We start from the raw sequence: 18,076 nt of genomic DNA, 5'->3' as shown, positions 1-18,076 counted from the left end.
GGGCCACAGAGCGAGGCTCCATCTCAAAAAAAAAAAAAAAAAAAAAATTAGATATTTATAAAACTATGTATTTTAATTGGAGAGAAAATATATTTGCATTAAAGGAAGAAAATAAAATACCACTCAAGGCAAACCACCACTACCACTGGGAATACTTTGATGTTTCCCGAGTTCCCCTTTGATGCATCACATAACCAAATATGTAGCTTTCCAAAAACATGGCACCCTACTATTTATACTATTAACATGCTCTTAGATAGCAACAGAATATGAACATCTCTTCATGCCAATAAGTATTCAAAGACCAGGTCATCTGTTGTGGTGAAACAGTACTCAGCTAAATGGATGCGCCATTATTTATTTGACCAATGTTGTATGCAATGAAGGTTGTCTCTGATTTTTTTTTTTTTGAGACAGGGTCTCATTTTGTCACCCAGACTCACTGCACAATCTCAGTTCACTATAACCTCCACCTCCCGGGTTCAAGTGATCCTCCCACTTTGGCCTCCTGAGTAGCTGGGACTACAGGCATGCACTACGATGCCTGGCTAATTTTTGTATTTTCTGTTAGAGACGAGGTTTTGCCATGCTGCCCAGGCCGGTCGTGAACTCGAGCTCAAGCAACTCACCAGCCTCAGCCTCCCAAAGTGCTAGAATTACAGGCGTGAGCCACCGCGCCCTGCTGATTTTGTAATATTGCAATCAATGCTGTGACAAACATCTCTGTAAATAAGTCACTGTGTAGATTCTTAATTACTCTCTTAGGTTAAATTCCTAGAAACAGACTTGCTGGACCAAAAGGTGAGCATCCTAGAATGCTTTCAGTATGAGCCTGCAACGGTGCCTTCTGAACGCTCTTCAGTCATGATGCTCTATGCACTTGAGTTGGTCACATTCACCCGTCAGCAGCAAATACAAAGAAATAGAACCAAACTACCCAAAATCTGGAAAAAAGTAAAGTCTCTGTTGCTTTGGCACAGTCACTGTGTGCTATAGTATGTCTTTCTGGACTTTCATGTGCGTAGATTTTGTCCATGGCTGGAAGCCCAGGGCACACCTCACTGAGTACACTGGATAAAGACATACAAACAACAAACATTCATTGAGTGCTCACCACGTACCAGACACTGGCTTAAGCACCTCACACGTCTGAACTTCGCTAATCCTCACAACAACCCTATGTGTAGGTATTATCATCACCCCATTTTCCAGAAGAAAAAAACTGAGGCACAGACAGGTTAAGGAACTTGCCCAAAGGACACACACACATGGTAAAGGGCCGGAATGATATCCGAACCTGGGAACTGTGTTCCTGAGTCAGTGCTCAGACCCTCAAAAGGACAGATCCATTTGTCCAGTCTGCTGCATGGTCTTTATAAATGATCATTTTTAACGGCTGTATCTTAGAATCAGAATCAGAAAAAATCAAAAAGTTCATAAAAGCTTACGAAACACCTTAAAGACTAGTTATGATGTATTCAGATTTGAGACAAGAAAAAAAAAACCTACCAAACTCTGGGACTTTCATCACAACTACCATGCAAATAGTAACTTCTATGCAATGCTCAGAAACTTACTTAGAATCATGTCAGTCATCATCACAACTACCCTGCAAATAGTAACTTCTATCCAATGCTCAGAAACTTATTTAGAATCATGTCAACCATCTAAGGAGACCATGCTAAGGCCTTGTAGGATAGTGGCCAGGGTAATAAGTCAGGAAAACTTAAGTGGGACAGTTTCAGCTTAGTCTGGAACAAGAAACTTACCCCTAATACTTAGAAAATAAAACACAGGGATACTATAACCTCCTGTCTTCCACTGCAAAAGCTAAATACTACACAGACATTCTCCTTTTTAAACTACAAAAACACAATTTTAATTATAAAAAAAAACTTTTAAACTATAAAAACAGAACTATTTCTGAAAGACAGATAAAAACAATAATAATAAAGGAGCTTAACATTTACTGAGCACTTTCTGTGTGCTACGCCCTGGAGAGCGCTGTCTGCATTAACTGAGTCAACCCTAAAGGAAGTACAATTATCATCCCCACTTTAGAGACATGGAAACTAAGTCACAGAGAAGTTAAATATTTACCTGAGATTACACAGCCAGCAAATGACAGCCAGGACAGGACCACAAGCAGTGTGCCCCCAGAGAGCACAGCTATAAACAGCATGCTAGACTACTCCCCTGTTACAATGTGAGATGAACAGCTTCTGTATAATGAAGCTATAGACTCTTGTGTGTGATCTATTATAGCGAATTCCTAGACTATTCTGAGTCCATACCCAGCTTCCCCCAATTGCTTGGATCGACGCCGCAGAACACTTCTGGTAAAAACAGACTCACAGGATTAGTAAACAAAGCTTAAAACAAAAACAAAACCCCAAACCATTAATGGTATTACAAAAATAAAATCAACAAGTTTGATTGAATCAGGGATCCGAAGGTAAAGACCAAGAGTTTACCTAATGCACAAGGGCTGGAATATCCAGGGATTTCTATATAATCTTGTGGCAAATAACCTGTGTCCTTGAGTGACCTTGAGCAAGTTCGCTTTTCTGGGCCTCTATTTACTTCAGTATTAAAACAAAAGAGCAAAAGCAAAGAGAGGTTGGACTTGTTTAGGATCGTGTCAAACCTCTGGTGTCCCTTTTAGCTCTAAAAATGTTATGATCTTTTAAGCTGGCTCAAATCAAATCTCATTCCGATTTCTAGTTTTCTTTCCCACTTTCTAATTTGCGAAGCTGCCTGGTACCCTCTCCTCTAGGGCAAAATGGCTCCTACTTCCGAGTCTTGCTCGTCCTTTCTTTCCCAATTCCAGTGAGCGTATCTTACTCCCGTACTCCACCCCGACTCCCTACCAAACGGCCTAGTTAAGAGTGGAGGAATGCGGTGGCTCAAGCCTGTAATCCCAGCACTTTGGGAGGCCGAGACGGGTGGATCACGAGGTCAGGAGATCGAGACCATCCTGGCTAACACGGTGAAACCCTGTCTCTACTAAAAATACAAAAAAAAAACTAGCCGGGCGAGGTGGCGGGCGCCTGTAGTCCTAGCTACTCGGGAGGCTGAGGCAGGAGAATGGCGTGAACCCGGGAGGCGGAGCTTGCAGTGAGCTGAGATCCGGCCACTGCACTTCAGCCTGGGCGACAGAGTGAGACTCCGTCTCAAAAAAAAAAAAAAAAAAAAAAAAGAAAAGAAAAAAAAAAGAGTGGAGGAATGCAATTCACACAGCTAAGTCCCTAAAATAGAGGAAATGTTGTACTCTTCTTCGTGAACGGAAATCTTACTCCATGCCGAGAAAGAACTGGGAGCCCGCAGCCCCTCTGGTTCACAGTACCCTCTCCCAACCGAAAGTGTTCTGAGTGCAGCGCTGTGTCTTGTTGACAATGACAGCAGCCGTGCTCAGCAGTACCATATGGGATCCACAATTTAGCTCCATTAATGCTCTTAATTTGAAGACATCAAGCCCTAATTACACACTGGGTACTAAAAAGGCAAAACCCTTCCCTGGTGCCAGCTACTTAGTGGTACTCTGTTGCCTTAACAGCTGGTTGAGGTAGATTCAGGCCAAGTCGGGGCCTGTGAGCTCTCTCGGGTGGAAGAGACCAGCTCCCGGAGCAAAAGCAAATGGGAACAATAGACTCTCCTTGCCCACATCAATCCAGCAGTGTGATCCCCTCTAGTTCCAGTGGGTCCCCCATTTTCGTCTAATTCTTGACTTGCCCAGTGGAGTGTGCAAGGGTCGTAGCCATTGCTGAGCCTGAAGAACAGGTTTGCTGGACTCAGGTTCATCCCGATCTCCACGTGGGGCCACGGTGCTGTCGCTGCACAGGGAGATCAGTGCTCACCTCCTGCTCCATGTTGCCATGCAGCCGTAGGAATTTTAATCGTGTGGAGGCAGATGGCAACTGCCCTGATGCCGGCGCCCCTGAGCTGCTCAGCAGGGTCTGTAGGAAGAGGCTGTAGTGGAACTCCACCAGCTCGCAACTTGAGAAAAAGACAACCATCTTCTGGTCTTTCTCAAACTACATGATACAAAGGGAGGAAAAACCCACATATTTTAAGATTACGTGACGCCAAAATGAGTATTTCTCTAAACTATACAGTCATGCTGACCCCCATTTGGAAATAAAGGTGACTATCTTTGAATTATTTTAAAAAACAAAAACAGTGATACTGCACTCTACAAAGAATGCAGGAGAGGAAAACGACACAACTATCATTTCAAACGGGTTTCCCTTATCTGACAAAAATAAACACACTTCAGAGCACAGCTGGGTGGGAGCTCCATTCCCTTTATTCATCCAGGGCTTGCCACAGCAACACTACCTGGCTGAGACCCTACACATGCAGAAAATCTTCACCCTGAAGCCCTTCCACTTACTATCTTCTCACGTCAGAGTCATCACAGAAGTCTAGTAAATAAATGCACAAATGCCAGGACTCTTGGAGAAACATGAGCACAAGCCCCTATGTCTGCCTCACATCCAGCTGTTCCCGCCACCTGTGATGTGCCTACTATCAGTCCCAGGAAAGGTATCGAGGACAGATTTCAAGCTGAACATCATGGCTACCACTGACCTCTGATTCTTTACCATAATCCTAAAACTTGACTGAAAGGATGTACATCAAAGTTTACATCCAGAATGCAGACATAAGTTGGAAAACCTCTGATTTTTGGTGTCTTAACTCATTGCTACCAATGGCTTAACACAAGAAAGCAGGCCTTTCTTCCCCGGATCAAGTTGGCACTAGCCCACAGTCCCACCTTGCATTTCTGAAGGATGAAGGCCGCTAGGCAGACAAGCCTCAGTTTGCTGGGAACCACAGTCACGTGCTGCTCGAGACTCTCTGGTATTGCAAAGTTGTCCAGCTCGTCGCCAGTTTGTGGAGGACAGACCTCCCGGACCGCTTTGTCCTTTGGGTTCAACTGGTCATGGCTCTTGTCCAGGACTGAAATACTGACTGGATCATGCAAACTGATATCAGCTAGCCGCGTTACACCTTGGATAAAAGTGAGAAGGGCAAAGCAGACAACAAACACACTGTGAAACTGGTCACAAAAGCATACCCCCTATACACCCCCACCCATGAATGTTAGGACTATGTATGTTACCCCATGGGTATCACCAAGTCCCAGCACTGATCTGCCCTACTGCTAACGTGTGTGTTGCAGGGAGATCTACCAAAACTTCTTCCCACAGCCTAATAACCAATCTGTACCAACGTTCTATAAACACTCACCTATGGAACAGCGTCCAAAAGACAGCAACAGATACTGCGCCCACTTCCACCTCCCAAAAGGGTTCTTTGATCAAGTTATGGTAAACCTTGGATTTCAAAGGTTTCACAAAAGCTTCTTTGCTCTAAGCAGCCCTCTCAGGGCCTTTATTATGTTAATGTGCCCTGAGAATATCCAACGGAGGGATGTGGGGTATTTCTCAAACTTTCTTGACCACAGAATCCCTTTTTCATGAATCATCCCTCAAAATTTAGAACATGGGGAACTGTGAGGGGTCACATGCATGGCATCTGGTACATGCACATCACAAGGTGGCCTAGTAAACCAAGGAAACCAGACACGAGAATGTGAAAGCTGCACTGCTGGTCAATGACTCACTGTGTGGGGTGATTCTGGTAGAGTGATGCAAATTTTCCAAGCCTTCGTGTTCCCACCGATAAAAGAGAGCTAAGAATTTCTATTGCATATGGATGGAAGACAGAGAAGAGCTTCACTGATATATTTTTTAAGTTCAATAGCTCTATAGGAGGAAGAGTGATTACATCAAAAATGCACTCAGATAAGAGGTCATCATCTTCAGTGCAAGGGCCCTGCTCTCTGTGGGCTGCAAGTGCAAAAAAACCTCATGAAACCACCAAGCCAACGGCAGCCAGTCTTTTCTCGTCCTCATCCCTGCCCTTTCTCCCTTTCCCCATGTGCTGGGGAACATATCTGTCTTGGATGACTTGAAGAGTGAAGCTGGGAGTGCTGAACATACAGTTTGAAAAGGCAGTCTTCTAAGGACATCTCCCTCCCTGCCCCTCACCTCCCTGAGGTTGAGAATCACGGCAGCAAACAACCCAGATTAAATCTAGGTCCTTCCTCTTCATTAAGAACAAAGAAGGACCCATCACTTCTTTCCAACTCACCTTCTGTGAGTGTCGCTGATAGTAAGACATTCTGTCGTTTCTGGCATTCAGCGTTTACAGCATTAAGTATCACTGTGATGTCCCTTTCAAAACCCAAATCCAAGATTCTGTGGTTGTAAAAAAAAAAAAAGACATTTTCATCTATATGAAGAGCAAATGTGGTCTAACGGGCCACAGAAGTTGCAACAAGGAGAGCAGAAACAGCCCTTCTCTTCTACCTGTCATCATCCTGGGACGAGGCTCACCTGTCTGCTTCATCAAACACCAACCACCGCAGCCGACTAAAATGAATGTTCTTTGTGGATTTTATATGATCCACCAGGCGTCCAGGAGTTGAGATAAGGATATTTATTCCTTTGCGGAGTCTGTTTAAAATTATATATCATAAAAGAAAGTAAATCAAACAGGGCTACGCCAATAGAAAACACAGGAAAAAGGCAAAAAAGACAGACTCATTTCATGTACAGTACAAACGTGCCATAGCCTGAAATCATGACAAAACATAAAAACTGGGTAGAAAGCTGTGCTTGAGTCTTTCCCCGTACTGTGAGATGCAACTGTTACGATCTGAAATTACATTAAAATCATAAAACCTTAACTTTGAAAGGAATCATAACTACATAATCCAACGCTCTTTATCTGATTCACAAATCCTTTCTAGAACCTTCCAAAGAGATTGTAGTCTAGCCTGTTCTTGAAGGTTTCTGTGCTAGGGAATCTAGTATCTGAGCAAGTTATCCCATGCCAGTGTGCTTCAATTGCTAGGACACTTTTTTCTTATGCTAAGCCCTTTACATAACTTCCATACAACGGGGCTCAAAGCTTTGTCCCATGGGTTATATACAATAAATCTAATTTCTCATTCCCCAAACAACCATTTTCCTATTAGTCCATAGTAATAAAGGCTTCCAATTTTTAGCACATTTTTTGTTCTTTGTAGAGATGGGGTTCTCGCTATGTTGCCTAGGTTGGTCTCAAACTCCTGGTCTTAAGTCATCCTCCTGCCTTGGCCTCCCAAAGTGCTGGGATTACAGGCATGAGCCACTGCACCCAGCCTAGCTGGATATACTTTCCAGCTTCCCTTGCAGTTAAGTATAGTCATGCTTCTGTTTTAGCAATGGGAGAAAAGGGTAAAGGCAACATGCCAATCACACAAGCACCTTCAGAGGGACCAGGTATGATTATCTCTGTACCTGCTGGCAAGAAATTAGACGCAATGGTTGGAATGCCTGCAACTATCTAAGACTATGAGGTAACCTTACAAATGGAATCCTTCCATAGTGGCACAAAAAGACAGAGTTTGGTCCCCGACACTGCAGCACCAGGCCAGCCTTGGACTGGCTCTGTCAGATTTCTTAAATGTGGAAGTAAAATAAAACTTGCGTATTGTTTGTGCCACTGTTATTTCTTGTTATTTACAGCTGAGTCGAATCCTAACCAATGCTTTGAGGTTTCAGGTTTCATATTTACTTCTTGGTTATAGACTACATGCATCATTATTGAGTACTGGTTATTAAGCTGTAATACAATAAAAATGTTTTCAAAAGAATGAAGACAATTTGAGATTTACTTGTTGCAACAATTTTCAACTGACACTCATTATAAATTTTAATAAAGAAAGGAATAAACATATTTGGTTGTAAAAAGCAAGTCCCAAAGCATTATATGAGTTAATGATCTTGTTTTTGTAAAACCAAACAACAAAACCCCAAACTCTCAATGTACACAAAAGCGAGTTGCACCCAGGTGGATGTATACTAAACCAGGGATGCTGTAGGACATTGGGTAGGTGGGAGTTAAGAAGGTGACAGCACTGTTACTAGCAACGTCAGAAGGAAACGTGTTTGTAGGTTTAATATTTTAAAAAACAGCACCGTCTAGAGGTGACCGCTCCCCACTGACTCAATCTGTCCCTGTGCACTGGGACTAGGAAGCAGAGCCTGAGACAAAGCTCTCAGCAGGTTTAGAAGGACTCAGCCTTATGGAACAGGAAGGCAGGACAGATTCAAGAAGGAAATAACAACCAACAAACCTCTTCCTACCTCGCCTTTTCTGATTTTCTCTTCTCTCCTCCCATTAACACTCCAGGCACAATCCAGGTGAAAGGCTACAGAAAGACAGCAGACCACAGTCAGTGCAAAGCCCCTTTACTAACATCAGACACTGATTCCAAATTCCCTTTCCTTAAGGCATGAGAGAGAACTGGCGCTTCTCATTGTATAAGGTGTTATTGTGCAGACACAATTCCTAGGCATTGCTACACCCATGTACACTATCAGCAGTAACTTGAATTATAGGTATATAACTAGCTTCTACCACAGTGAGAGAGAAATGTGAGCTTCTTAAATCATTCAAGTAGCTTCCCTGTCTTTCCCCACAGAGCCTGAATTGAAAACACATTTCAGTAAGTCTACTGCCTTTTTTGGGGTTAAAACCCAAGCAACACCTTTCCCTACTCTCCACCCCTAATAAAAGAAAGAATGGATCAATTCATGATCTAATTTGGTGAGCTGGCTGGTTTCGACTCTGAAACCTTCACTCTCCTTTCTAAACAAACCCTACTTGCAGCTAAGTTGCTTTCCACTGGGTCACCGTCAGGGTATACCTGTGCATTTCTCTATGTGGCTTGCTAGTGACTATGATGAACCAATTATAGGACTTTATCCACCAGGAGTCACTGATAATCCAGCTAAGCTAGAAATGGGTGGGTTTAGAGCAGTAAAAACCTATAAGTTACCTAGAGAGAGCAGAGATATCCAGGCAAAAGGAAATAATTCTTATCTCTTTGAAAATAAAGAATAGACTGTGGTATACTAAATCCTTCCTCAAAGTCAGGAAGCAAGATAAAATGGAACTCATGGTTTGCCTTACCTTAAGCAGTTTCTGGACAGTGTCAAAGCTTTGTAGAGCCAGCTGTAAAAATTTCAAAAGTTATAGATGATCAACAGGATCCCTTTTTTTTTTTTTTTTAAAAAAAAAGACAATGTAATGTGATTAGGATCCAAACTTGGACCTGAAGTTAACATTTAAGAAGAAAAAAAATCCTATACACGGAATCTAATATACCTTGTTCTTAGACTGGTTCTGCAACCTGTCAGTTTGGGCAAAGAGTTATAGACACCACATCTATTTGTTGGACATACACAAAAATAGTGTTTTGTGCTCCCTCTGCTGGCTCAAATTCCCAGAGTGCCACACAGAGAAGTTCAAGTCTATGCTGCACAAAAATGTAAGGGAATGAACCAAAGTAACCTGAATTTGACTCTCCTTAGAAAGAGAAAGAATATGTATGCGAGGTAAGACAGAATAGTGATGCAACAGGGTAGCCTCTGGGAACTTCACTCTAAAGGTGCCATGACTGTATTCTACAACTGTCCCAGGGTATGTGAAGCCCGGGAGACGATGGTCACTCCTCAAGTTTACATCAATAAAACAAAAGCAAACCAACAGCTCCACTGGAGAACAAAGCAAGTGAAAATTAAAGTAGGCTACAACCATTAACAACCTTTAAAAATGCCTCATACAGAATCCCGTTCTTAAAGGATGTATATACAGTTTCCACATATTTAGTATTCATGAAGCATCCTAGAGAAGTTGCAAGTTTGCTGCTGTAAAAATTTTAATAGCTTCTGTGCCTGCTCCTTCATTGGACTGAGCTGAGATAGGGGACTGCAGGCTGTATAAAAGGCTGACTTCAAATCATCTCTGTGATCAATTCTCTATAAGGAAGTGATCAGCATTTGATATAGAAACCAGATACCCTAATCCGAAGTTGCCACTGTGGGCAAATAAAATAGATTAGATAGAATAGAGTTCCACCAAGAAAGAAAAAAAATATTGAAAAGTTTAACTTTTAGGAACAAGTAACATTTTTGGTAGCAGTAGCTTCTTAAAAAAATTAAAGGTTCATTTTCAGAGCCAACTGCTTTTGGCTTTGAATTAAGTTGCTTAAAAAAAAAGAAGCCTACAAAAATGCAAGGTTTTTTTTTTTTTTAAGCAACTTAATTCAAAACACGACTAAACAGACATTTAATAGTGTCATTGGTTTCTAGACAATAGGAAAATACTTTTCCATGCTTATGATTCTCGGAGACTACTTGAATTTTTCTCCTTGACAAGAACCAGAAGGATGGCTTCCAGGCAAATGGAACTGGTGTGCAGTGGCTTGTGCAGTAGGGAGAAAAATGGTAAAACCACTTTTAAATTCAAAGGGACATTAGTGAAAGCATGTGCTTAAAACTTGCCCCAAAAGGGAGCCTGCTTACCTCTCTCGTTGGTACGAGCACCAGGGCATAGGGGCCATCACTGCGCTGTTGACACACAGGAAAGAAATGCCATGAGCAGGATAAATAAAGGCAGACTCCAAATGGACAGGACACGGGGTGGCCGGTTGTAGAACATCAGAAGCACTCTCGATGAAGAAAGGGACAAAATAAGGTTGCCACTGATGTGGTTTGGCTATGCACCTACCCACATTTCAACTTGCATTGTATCTCCCAGAATTCCCACATGTTTTAGGACGGAGGGCAGGGGGGCAGGGCGGGAGGTGGTAATTGAATTATGGGGGTCGGTTATTCTCGTGATATAATGAGTAAGGCTCAAGAGATCTGATGGGTTTATCAGGGGTTTCCGCTTTTGCTTCTTCCTCATTCTATTTTGCTGCTGCCATGTAACAAATGCCTTTCGGCCAGGCGCGGTGGCTCAAGCCTGTAATCCCAGCACTTTGGGAGGCCGAGATGGGCGGATCACGAAGTCAGGAGATCCAGACCATCCTGGCTAACACGGTGAAACCCCGTCTCTACTAAAAAATACAAAAAACTAGCCGGGCGAGGTGGCGGGCGCCTGTAGTCCGAGCTACTCGGGAGGCTGAGGCAGGAGAATGGCGTAAACCCGGGAGGCGGAGCTTGCAGTGAGCTGAGATCCGGCCACTGCACTCCAGCCTGGGCGACTGAGCGAGACTCCGTCTCAAAAAAAACAAACCCCTTTCGTCCTCTGCCATGATTAGGAGACCTCCCCCAGCCATGTGGAACTGTAAGTCAGATTAAACCTCCTTTTCTTCCCAGTCTCAGGTATGTCTGTATCAGCAGCGTAAAAATGGAGTAATACACCCAACTAACCCCATTATTCTAGAATACTGTTCTAAAGATCCTGGCCCAAACAATCTGACAAGAGAAAGAAATATGATGTATAAAATTAGAAAATAGGAGACAAAATTATTGTTAGCAGATGATGTTATTTTATCTTAGAAAAAAAAAACCGTAAGAGAATTAAAAATCTATTACAAACAAGATAATTTTGTCAAGCAGCTGAATGCAAAATTAAAATATAAAATCAATAACCATCCAGGGGCAGTGGCTCACGCCTGCAATCCCAGCACTTTGGGAGGCCAAGGCGGGCGGATCACTTGAGGTCAGCAGTTCGAGACCAGCCTGACCAACATGGTGAAACCCCGTCTCTACTAAAAACACAAAAATAAGCTGGGCATGGTGGTGGGTGCCTGTAAACCCAGCTCTTAAGGAGGCTGAGGCAGAAGAATCACTTGAACCCAGGAGGTGGAGGTTGCAGTGGGCCAAGATCATGCCATAGAACTCCAGCCTGGGCAACAAATGCAAAACTCAGTCTCAAATAATAATAATAATAATTATTATTATTATTATTATTCAGTAGCCTTCCAATATAAAAAGTTAATAGCAACAAAAAATACGAAAAGAATAAGCTTAGCAAAAAATACACAAAATCTATATGAAGAAAATTTTAAAACATCTCTGAGGGGCATAAAGTAAATTTTGAATAAACGGAAAGATATACCCTATTTCCGGATAAGAAGATGCAATAGTACATATAAGCTAATTCTCTCTAAATCAGTCCATAAATGTAATGTAATTCTAACAAAAATGCCACAAATACATGTATATATAAAATATCATATATAACCAAACAACCTGATTTGAAAGTTCATATGGAAAAATAAATGTACATAAATAACCAAGACATTTATGAAAAACATATCAGATGTTAAAATAATTTAAAGCTGCAGCAATTACAAATAATGATACTGGCACATGAATAGAGATTATAATAGTAAATAGAGTTGAGAATAGAATCAAATAGATACCAAAATTTAGAAAATAATATAAGGACCATTTTATATCAGCAAGAAAAAGATGGTTTAATTCAAAAGTCCTGTGAGAAAAAAATAAAGTTAGGAAAACAAAGCTGGAATTAAGTTGTCCTTTTAATAGATGACATAAAACTCAGAAACCTTAAAAGAAAACACCAATAAATTTTATTACCTAAAAATTTTAAATTTCAGAATGAAAAATAAAGCCTAAACAAAACCAAGAGTCAAATGATAACCTGGGGGGAAAATATGCCACACCTGAGAGAAATAGCTAATTTCCTTAATTTATAGATTTTTAAAAGCCCTGTAATTCAGTTTTTAAAAAAAGACCAATTTGGTCAGGCACAGTGGCTCACGCCTGTAACCCCAGCACTTTGGGCGGCTGAGGTGGGTGGATCACTTGAGGTCAGGGGTTAGAGACCAGCCTGGCCAACACGGTGAAACCCTGTCTCTACAGAAATACAAAAAAGATTAGCCAGGCGTGGTGGCGCATGCCTGTAATCCCAGCTACTCAGGAGGCTGAGACAGGAGAATCTCTTGAACCCAGCAGGCGGAGGTTGCAGTGAGCTGAGATCATGCCACTGCACTCCAGCCTGGGCGAGACAGCAAGACTTCATCTCAAAACAAAACAAAACAAAAAAAACAATTCAAATAGAAAAATGAACAAAGCGCCGGATGTTGTGGCTCATGCCTGTAATCCCAGCACTATGGGAGGCCAAGGCGGGCAGATCACTTGAGGTCAGAAGTTCAAGTCCAGCCTGGCCAACATGGTAAAACCCTGTCTCTACTAAAAATACAAATACCTGTAATCCCAGCTACTCAGGAGGCTGAGGCAGGAGAATCTCTTGAACCCTAGAGGTGGAGGTTGCAGTGAGCCAAGACTGCATCACTCCACTGCAGCCTGGGTGACAGCAAGACTCTGTCTCAAAAAAAAAAAAAAAGAAGAAGAAGAAACAGAAAGCAGCTGAGAGCACTGGAGGGCATGGGAAAACTGGACCTTCTACACAGCTGCTGGAGGGCACACTGGCATATTCCCTTTCAAGTTTAATGTTGGCATTACCTACTAAAATAAAAATGCAAATTCCACTTACAGAAAGTTCTCCTACAGAGCATATGTGTGCATAAAGAGGTTGTAGAATATTTTACAGACTGTAGAGTATTTAAGTGGCCTTGTTTGTAGCAAAATACTGAATATAATATAAATTCCACCATCCAATAAGAGAATGAGTAATTCACAGTACATACATATATACAATGAAATGCCAGGCAGTCTTCAAAAAGAACAAGGTAGCCCAATATGGTGCTAATTAAGGAGCCCAAAACACATCAAAGGAACCAAAGCAAAGCACAGAACATCCTGCATAACAAAACAACCACTCATTATCAAACCAAGCAAAACAGAAAAAACACTTCGCAAAAAAGTGGTAAGAGGAATTACACATACTCATATTTGCTTGATAGGCACAAATTTCCCTGGGAGGATATACAAGAGGCTAATAACCACCATGGCATCTTGAGAAGCAAACTGTGCCACTAGGGCAAAGTGGGAATAGATGACTTTACTTTTCACTATATATATATTTTTTGGTACCCTTCAAAATTGTTAAAACATATATGGTACGTTATATTTAAAAAGTATTAATAAAAAAATAGAAGAAACCAAAGTAATCCGAAAAAGGCCCCTAAGCCAACGGTGCCTTGCACATCCAAAGTGCTCAAAGACACTGAATGAATGAAACAAAACAATGTTAGTGCCAAAGCTAAGCACAGAGCTAACAGCAAATTCAATTACAGGTATGGTTTTCGTGTTTTGCATAAGAAACATTTACCCAAAAGAAGAAAAGGATTTGGAATTCAAACCAGAGTCGTCTGTACTCAACATCGACTTTGTGAGACTACACTGAACACAAGCTAGGAATGGTAAATATGCTAGTACAACAGTAGCAATGTGCCATCGTGTGACATTAGGAAATTCTGACATTTCAAAAGGTGTTACTACATAGAGAAGAAGAAAGAAAAATCAATTCCTCGCAGGGCACAAGTAAGTGAGGGAGGATGGATATGATGCTAAAAAAAAAAAAAATCAGAGCCAAAATAACTGAAGAGCGTGGACACAGAAAAGCAGTCCGTTCTCATGCCATCACCAAAGTAATTTAAGAATCTGTTGGGTGCCTTAAATTTGCTGTGCCCTCCAGATAAATTTTTTACAGGTCAAATCATTTTACAATGAACTCCAAGGGACTATATTGAGTATTACTTGAAATAAGTGAATTAAATTGAGGCTTGGAAAACTGTGTTTCTGCAGAATATTCCAGTCTTTAATAGAATGACCTGTTCGTGATTTTTTAAAATATTGCAGCAAATAAAAAATGACATGGCTTACTAATGGTTCTGAATATAACCAATCAAATCATTGCCCCTCCAACTAGCCACATGACCACGTTGCTGATGATGGCTAAAGCATGATGTCACCATACACTGCACGTCGGGTCTCAATACTGCACATGCATTAGCTCAACCCTGATCCCAGCACTTGGAGACAGGCACTGCTATTGTCCCTGTGCCACAGCAAAGACACTGAGGCACAGAGGATGAACGATTTGCCTCAAGTTACCCTCAGACCCAGGATTGAGCACAGCTGCCCACCACACCATTCCCCTGATCATCAAATTCCCCTGTCATCAAATCTCTCTCATCCTCCAGTCACGGATCTATGAAATGAGAGTTAGGCTAGAACTGTATAAGTCATTCCAGCCCAAATAGTCCAAAGAGTCAAATAGCTCAAAGAGTCCAAACTCTTCTACTGGTATAAAGAAAAACCTCTCCACTGGCAAGATGTTCTCCCGGAGTCCGTAAGTGGATGAGACTTTACTACATGATTGTAGTAATTTACATTTATTTTTCTCTATGTGCCAGGGACAATGTTAAGCACTTTACACAAATTCTCTCACTGTAAACCACTTAATATGGGGGTGAAAAAATCAGTTACCTTTAGGAAGTAAAATTCCTCACTCAGAGAAAATCAATGTTAACAGTTTGCTAAGAATTATTCCAGCCTTTTTATGCGTACATACACAACTATTACTTATGAAACTCGGGTCACACTATACATACCATTTTGTAACTTGCCCTTTTTCAAGTAACAAAGTAAAAATATTTGTTCAAGTTCACAAACGGTAATTGAAAAAGTATCATTTTTTTAATGGCTATACTTGGTTCCATCTCTGGATGATTTTGCAGGGTTTCTTTAACTGATTTTAAAAAATTCCGAACCTATTCATTTTGAATGAATTCAGGCTTACAATTTCAGACTTACAAAAAATTTGCATAAAAAAGCAAGGAATTTCCACATGCTTTTCTCTCAGCTTCTCCATATGTATTATCAATTATCAAAACCATAATATAATTATCAAAACTGGGAAATTAACACTGATTCAATGCTATTGACTAATCTACAGACCTTATTCGAATTTCATCAATTGACCTGTTAATGTCCTATTTCCAGACTAGGATCCAATCCAGGACTACATATTGTATTTTGTTGTCATGTCCCCTTTAATCTGGGTAGTTCTTTAGCATTTGTCTTTTATAATCTTAACGCTTTCTGAAAACACTGGCCAGTTATTTTGTAGAGTGTCCCTTGATTTGGATTTGTACGGCATTTCCTCATGACCAAATTCAGGTTATGCGTTTTTGGCAAGAAGGGATGTATCCTCCCCAGTGCAGGGTATCAGGGGGCACATGAGGTCAGAACATCTCATTACTGGTGATGCACACTGATCATTTGGTTAAGGTAGTGACAGCCAGGCTTCCTGACTGGAAAGTTACTGCTTTTCCCTTTGTAATTAAAAAGTATCTTGTGGAGGGATATTTTGAGACTATGTAAATATCCACTCCCCACCCTAGCCCCCACAACACTTTCATCTACTCATTTTAGCATCTATGATAACTCATGCCTGAAACAATATTACTGTGGCATTTGCCAAATGGTGACTTTCTATTTCTATCATGTCTATACTTATTAGAATTCTACATAAAGAAGAATTCTACCTTCTCCCTCATTTATGTATTCAATAATTTATTTATATCAGTTTGAACTCATGGATATTCTGTTTTAGTTTACAGACTGTAATGCAACACTATTATTATTTGTCACTCAAGTATCAGGCAGGCTACATACACTGCTAATTCTGCATATCCAAACTGAGAAAAACAGTCATCGATTAGCTTTTGCCTGTTTTTTTGCACTCACTTCACTTTCTATTTCTGGTCTTACCACCTCCTCTCAGCTGAGATAACGAGGGCTGTATCTGTAGGATCCTGGGCTGGCATCTGAGATGAAGCCTCCGCCCACGGATCACAGCAGTTAACTGGCCTCCTAGGGGCTCAACCCAGGCACTAAATTAACACGTTTCACAACTAAAGATAAATTCCACATAATCTCAAAAAATGAGGCAGCCCAATTTGTCCTCGTATTAATATTTCAGCTAAACGGGTGCTTATTTTCATATTTACTGTTCATGAGAAACCACTGTTTTAAATATGAAGTTCAGCCTTCTTGGTCAAAAGTAAACACCATGTGGGAACTTAGAAGGCTAAAATTGAATGCTTTATATACAACACAGACTCGAGCATCAAGGGACGGCTGCAAAACCAAATCCCTGTTATTGAGCCATCATTCTGTAAAAGGTCCCATGTTAGGCACCGTGGAAGACACGGATGCATGGTCCCCATACAGCACAGGAGCCAGTAATTAACCTTCGCTGTAAGTCTTCACACAGAGTAAGGAGCTTGGTCTCTGCAGCCAAACAGAACTGAGGTAGAAATCTAGTTCCACCATTACTTGTTGCATGGCCTTGGTTATGTAACTTTCCTAAGCCTGTTTTTCTTTGTAAAATATGGATAACAGTAATACCTAAACACGGTGGGGGAGAGAGCAGTTAAAGATTCAAGAAGGGAACACATGCAAAGCATCATGCCTGACACACAGCGAGCATTTTACAAAGTTTCCCTGTTACACTCACTATGACAATTGTGAAGTGTATTTATTCAACTCTAGGAACAGTCTTTAGATACAACACATTTATGTAATAAATAAATTAAAAGGAGGTGAAAAAAATACTCAGTGTAAACAGATTCTTTTAGTCCTAATATTTCTGTTAGGGTTCAGTTTGCTGGTTGCTTATGCACTATAAGCAATGACAGAAAAACACATTTGATACACACCTGTATTTTTGACTTCATTGCTTGAAGGGACTGGACCACAGGGATGCAATAGGCAAGAGTTTTACCTTTCAAAAAAAGCAGCAGCAGTTAAAATTACACATCCTACAGATGTAAGAAAAGCAAAGGATGTAAAGGGAACAGGCTCTGCTATCTTCCAGTAGTACTAAATTCTGGGGAAAGGGAAACTGCCCATTATACATCCAAGAGAAGTGAAAAGGGGCTTCCCTGTCTGCCACAAATCCCAATATTGCTTTGTAAAATGAGTACTTCTAAAAAACTAGAAGCTTCAGTTCCTTTATTCATCTGACAAGAGATAACGATATGTCTCCCAAATTACACAGAAGCTCAACTTGATGGCTGTCTGCAGGAGCCAGAAAATTCCTCCTTTGAAGTCCTCCCTACCCTCTCAGATGAGCTTCAGTGGTCAATTACATCTCCTCTACAGTGCTGACGTGATTGGGAACCAGTCTGTATTCTAGAGCTAATTTCTAACGATGGAGAAACCAACAGATGGCAAAAACTTTGGGTATCCAGCCTTCTGAATGGTGGCCGAGCTGGTGGGAGTAAAGG

At 41.2% G+C, this 18,076-nt stretch overlaps 2 protein-coding genes across 32 annotated transcripts in view; one reads left to right on the top strand and one right to left on the bottom strand.

Annotated features, from left to right (window-relative positions):
* Positions 1-18,076, top strand: part of SPACA9 (sperm acrosome associated 9) — a 468,643-nt gene that overhangs the window by 214,187 nt on the left and 236,380 nt on the right. The gene's annotated exons all lie outside the window — the stretch shown is intronic.
* The window catches only part of DDX31 (DEAD-box helicase 31), a 181,084-nt gene that overhangs the window by 152,463 nt on the left and 10,545 nt on the right, over positions 1-18,076 (bottom strand). For 27 of the 30 annotated variants that reach the window (XR_013405345.1, XR_013405346.1, XR_013405344.1 and 24 more), the window contains 8 exons: positions 17,507-17,571; positions 10,425-10,469; positions 9,031-9,072; positions 8,202-8,266; positions 6,405-6,524; positions 6,160-6,266; positions 4,778-5,013; positions 3,858-4,034 (listed from right to left, as the gene is read on the bottom strand). Coding sequence is in view for 24 of the 30 variants with exons in the window: in XM_077967348.1 (XP_077823474.1) it covers positions 3,858-4,034; positions 4,778-5,013; positions 6,160-6,266; positions 6,405-6,524; positions 8,202-8,266; positions 9,031-9,072; positions 10,425-10,469; positions 17,507-17,571 (857 nt within the window). In the remaining 6 variants the exon portion in view is untranslated. The remainder of the gene's footprint in view (positions 1-3,857; positions 4,035-4,777; positions 5,014-6,159; positions 6,267-6,404; positions 6,525-8,201; positions 8,267-9,030; positions 9,073-10,424; positions 10,470-17,506; positions 17,572-18,076) is intronic. The other 3 variants (XM_077967353.1, XM_077967362.1, XM_077967356.1) reach the window with 1 other exon arrangement.

Source organism: Macaca mulatta, chromosome 15, assembly GCF_049350105.2.
Source record: "Macaca mulatta isolate MMU2019108-1 chromosome 15, T2T-MMU8v2.0, whole genome shotgun sequence".
NCBI lineage: Eukaryota > Metazoa > Chordata > Mammalia > Primates > Cercopithecidae > Macaca > Macaca mulatta.
The sequence above is the reverse complement of the archived record's forward strand: the minus strand, read 5'-3'. Positions and strand labels throughout refer to the sequence as shown.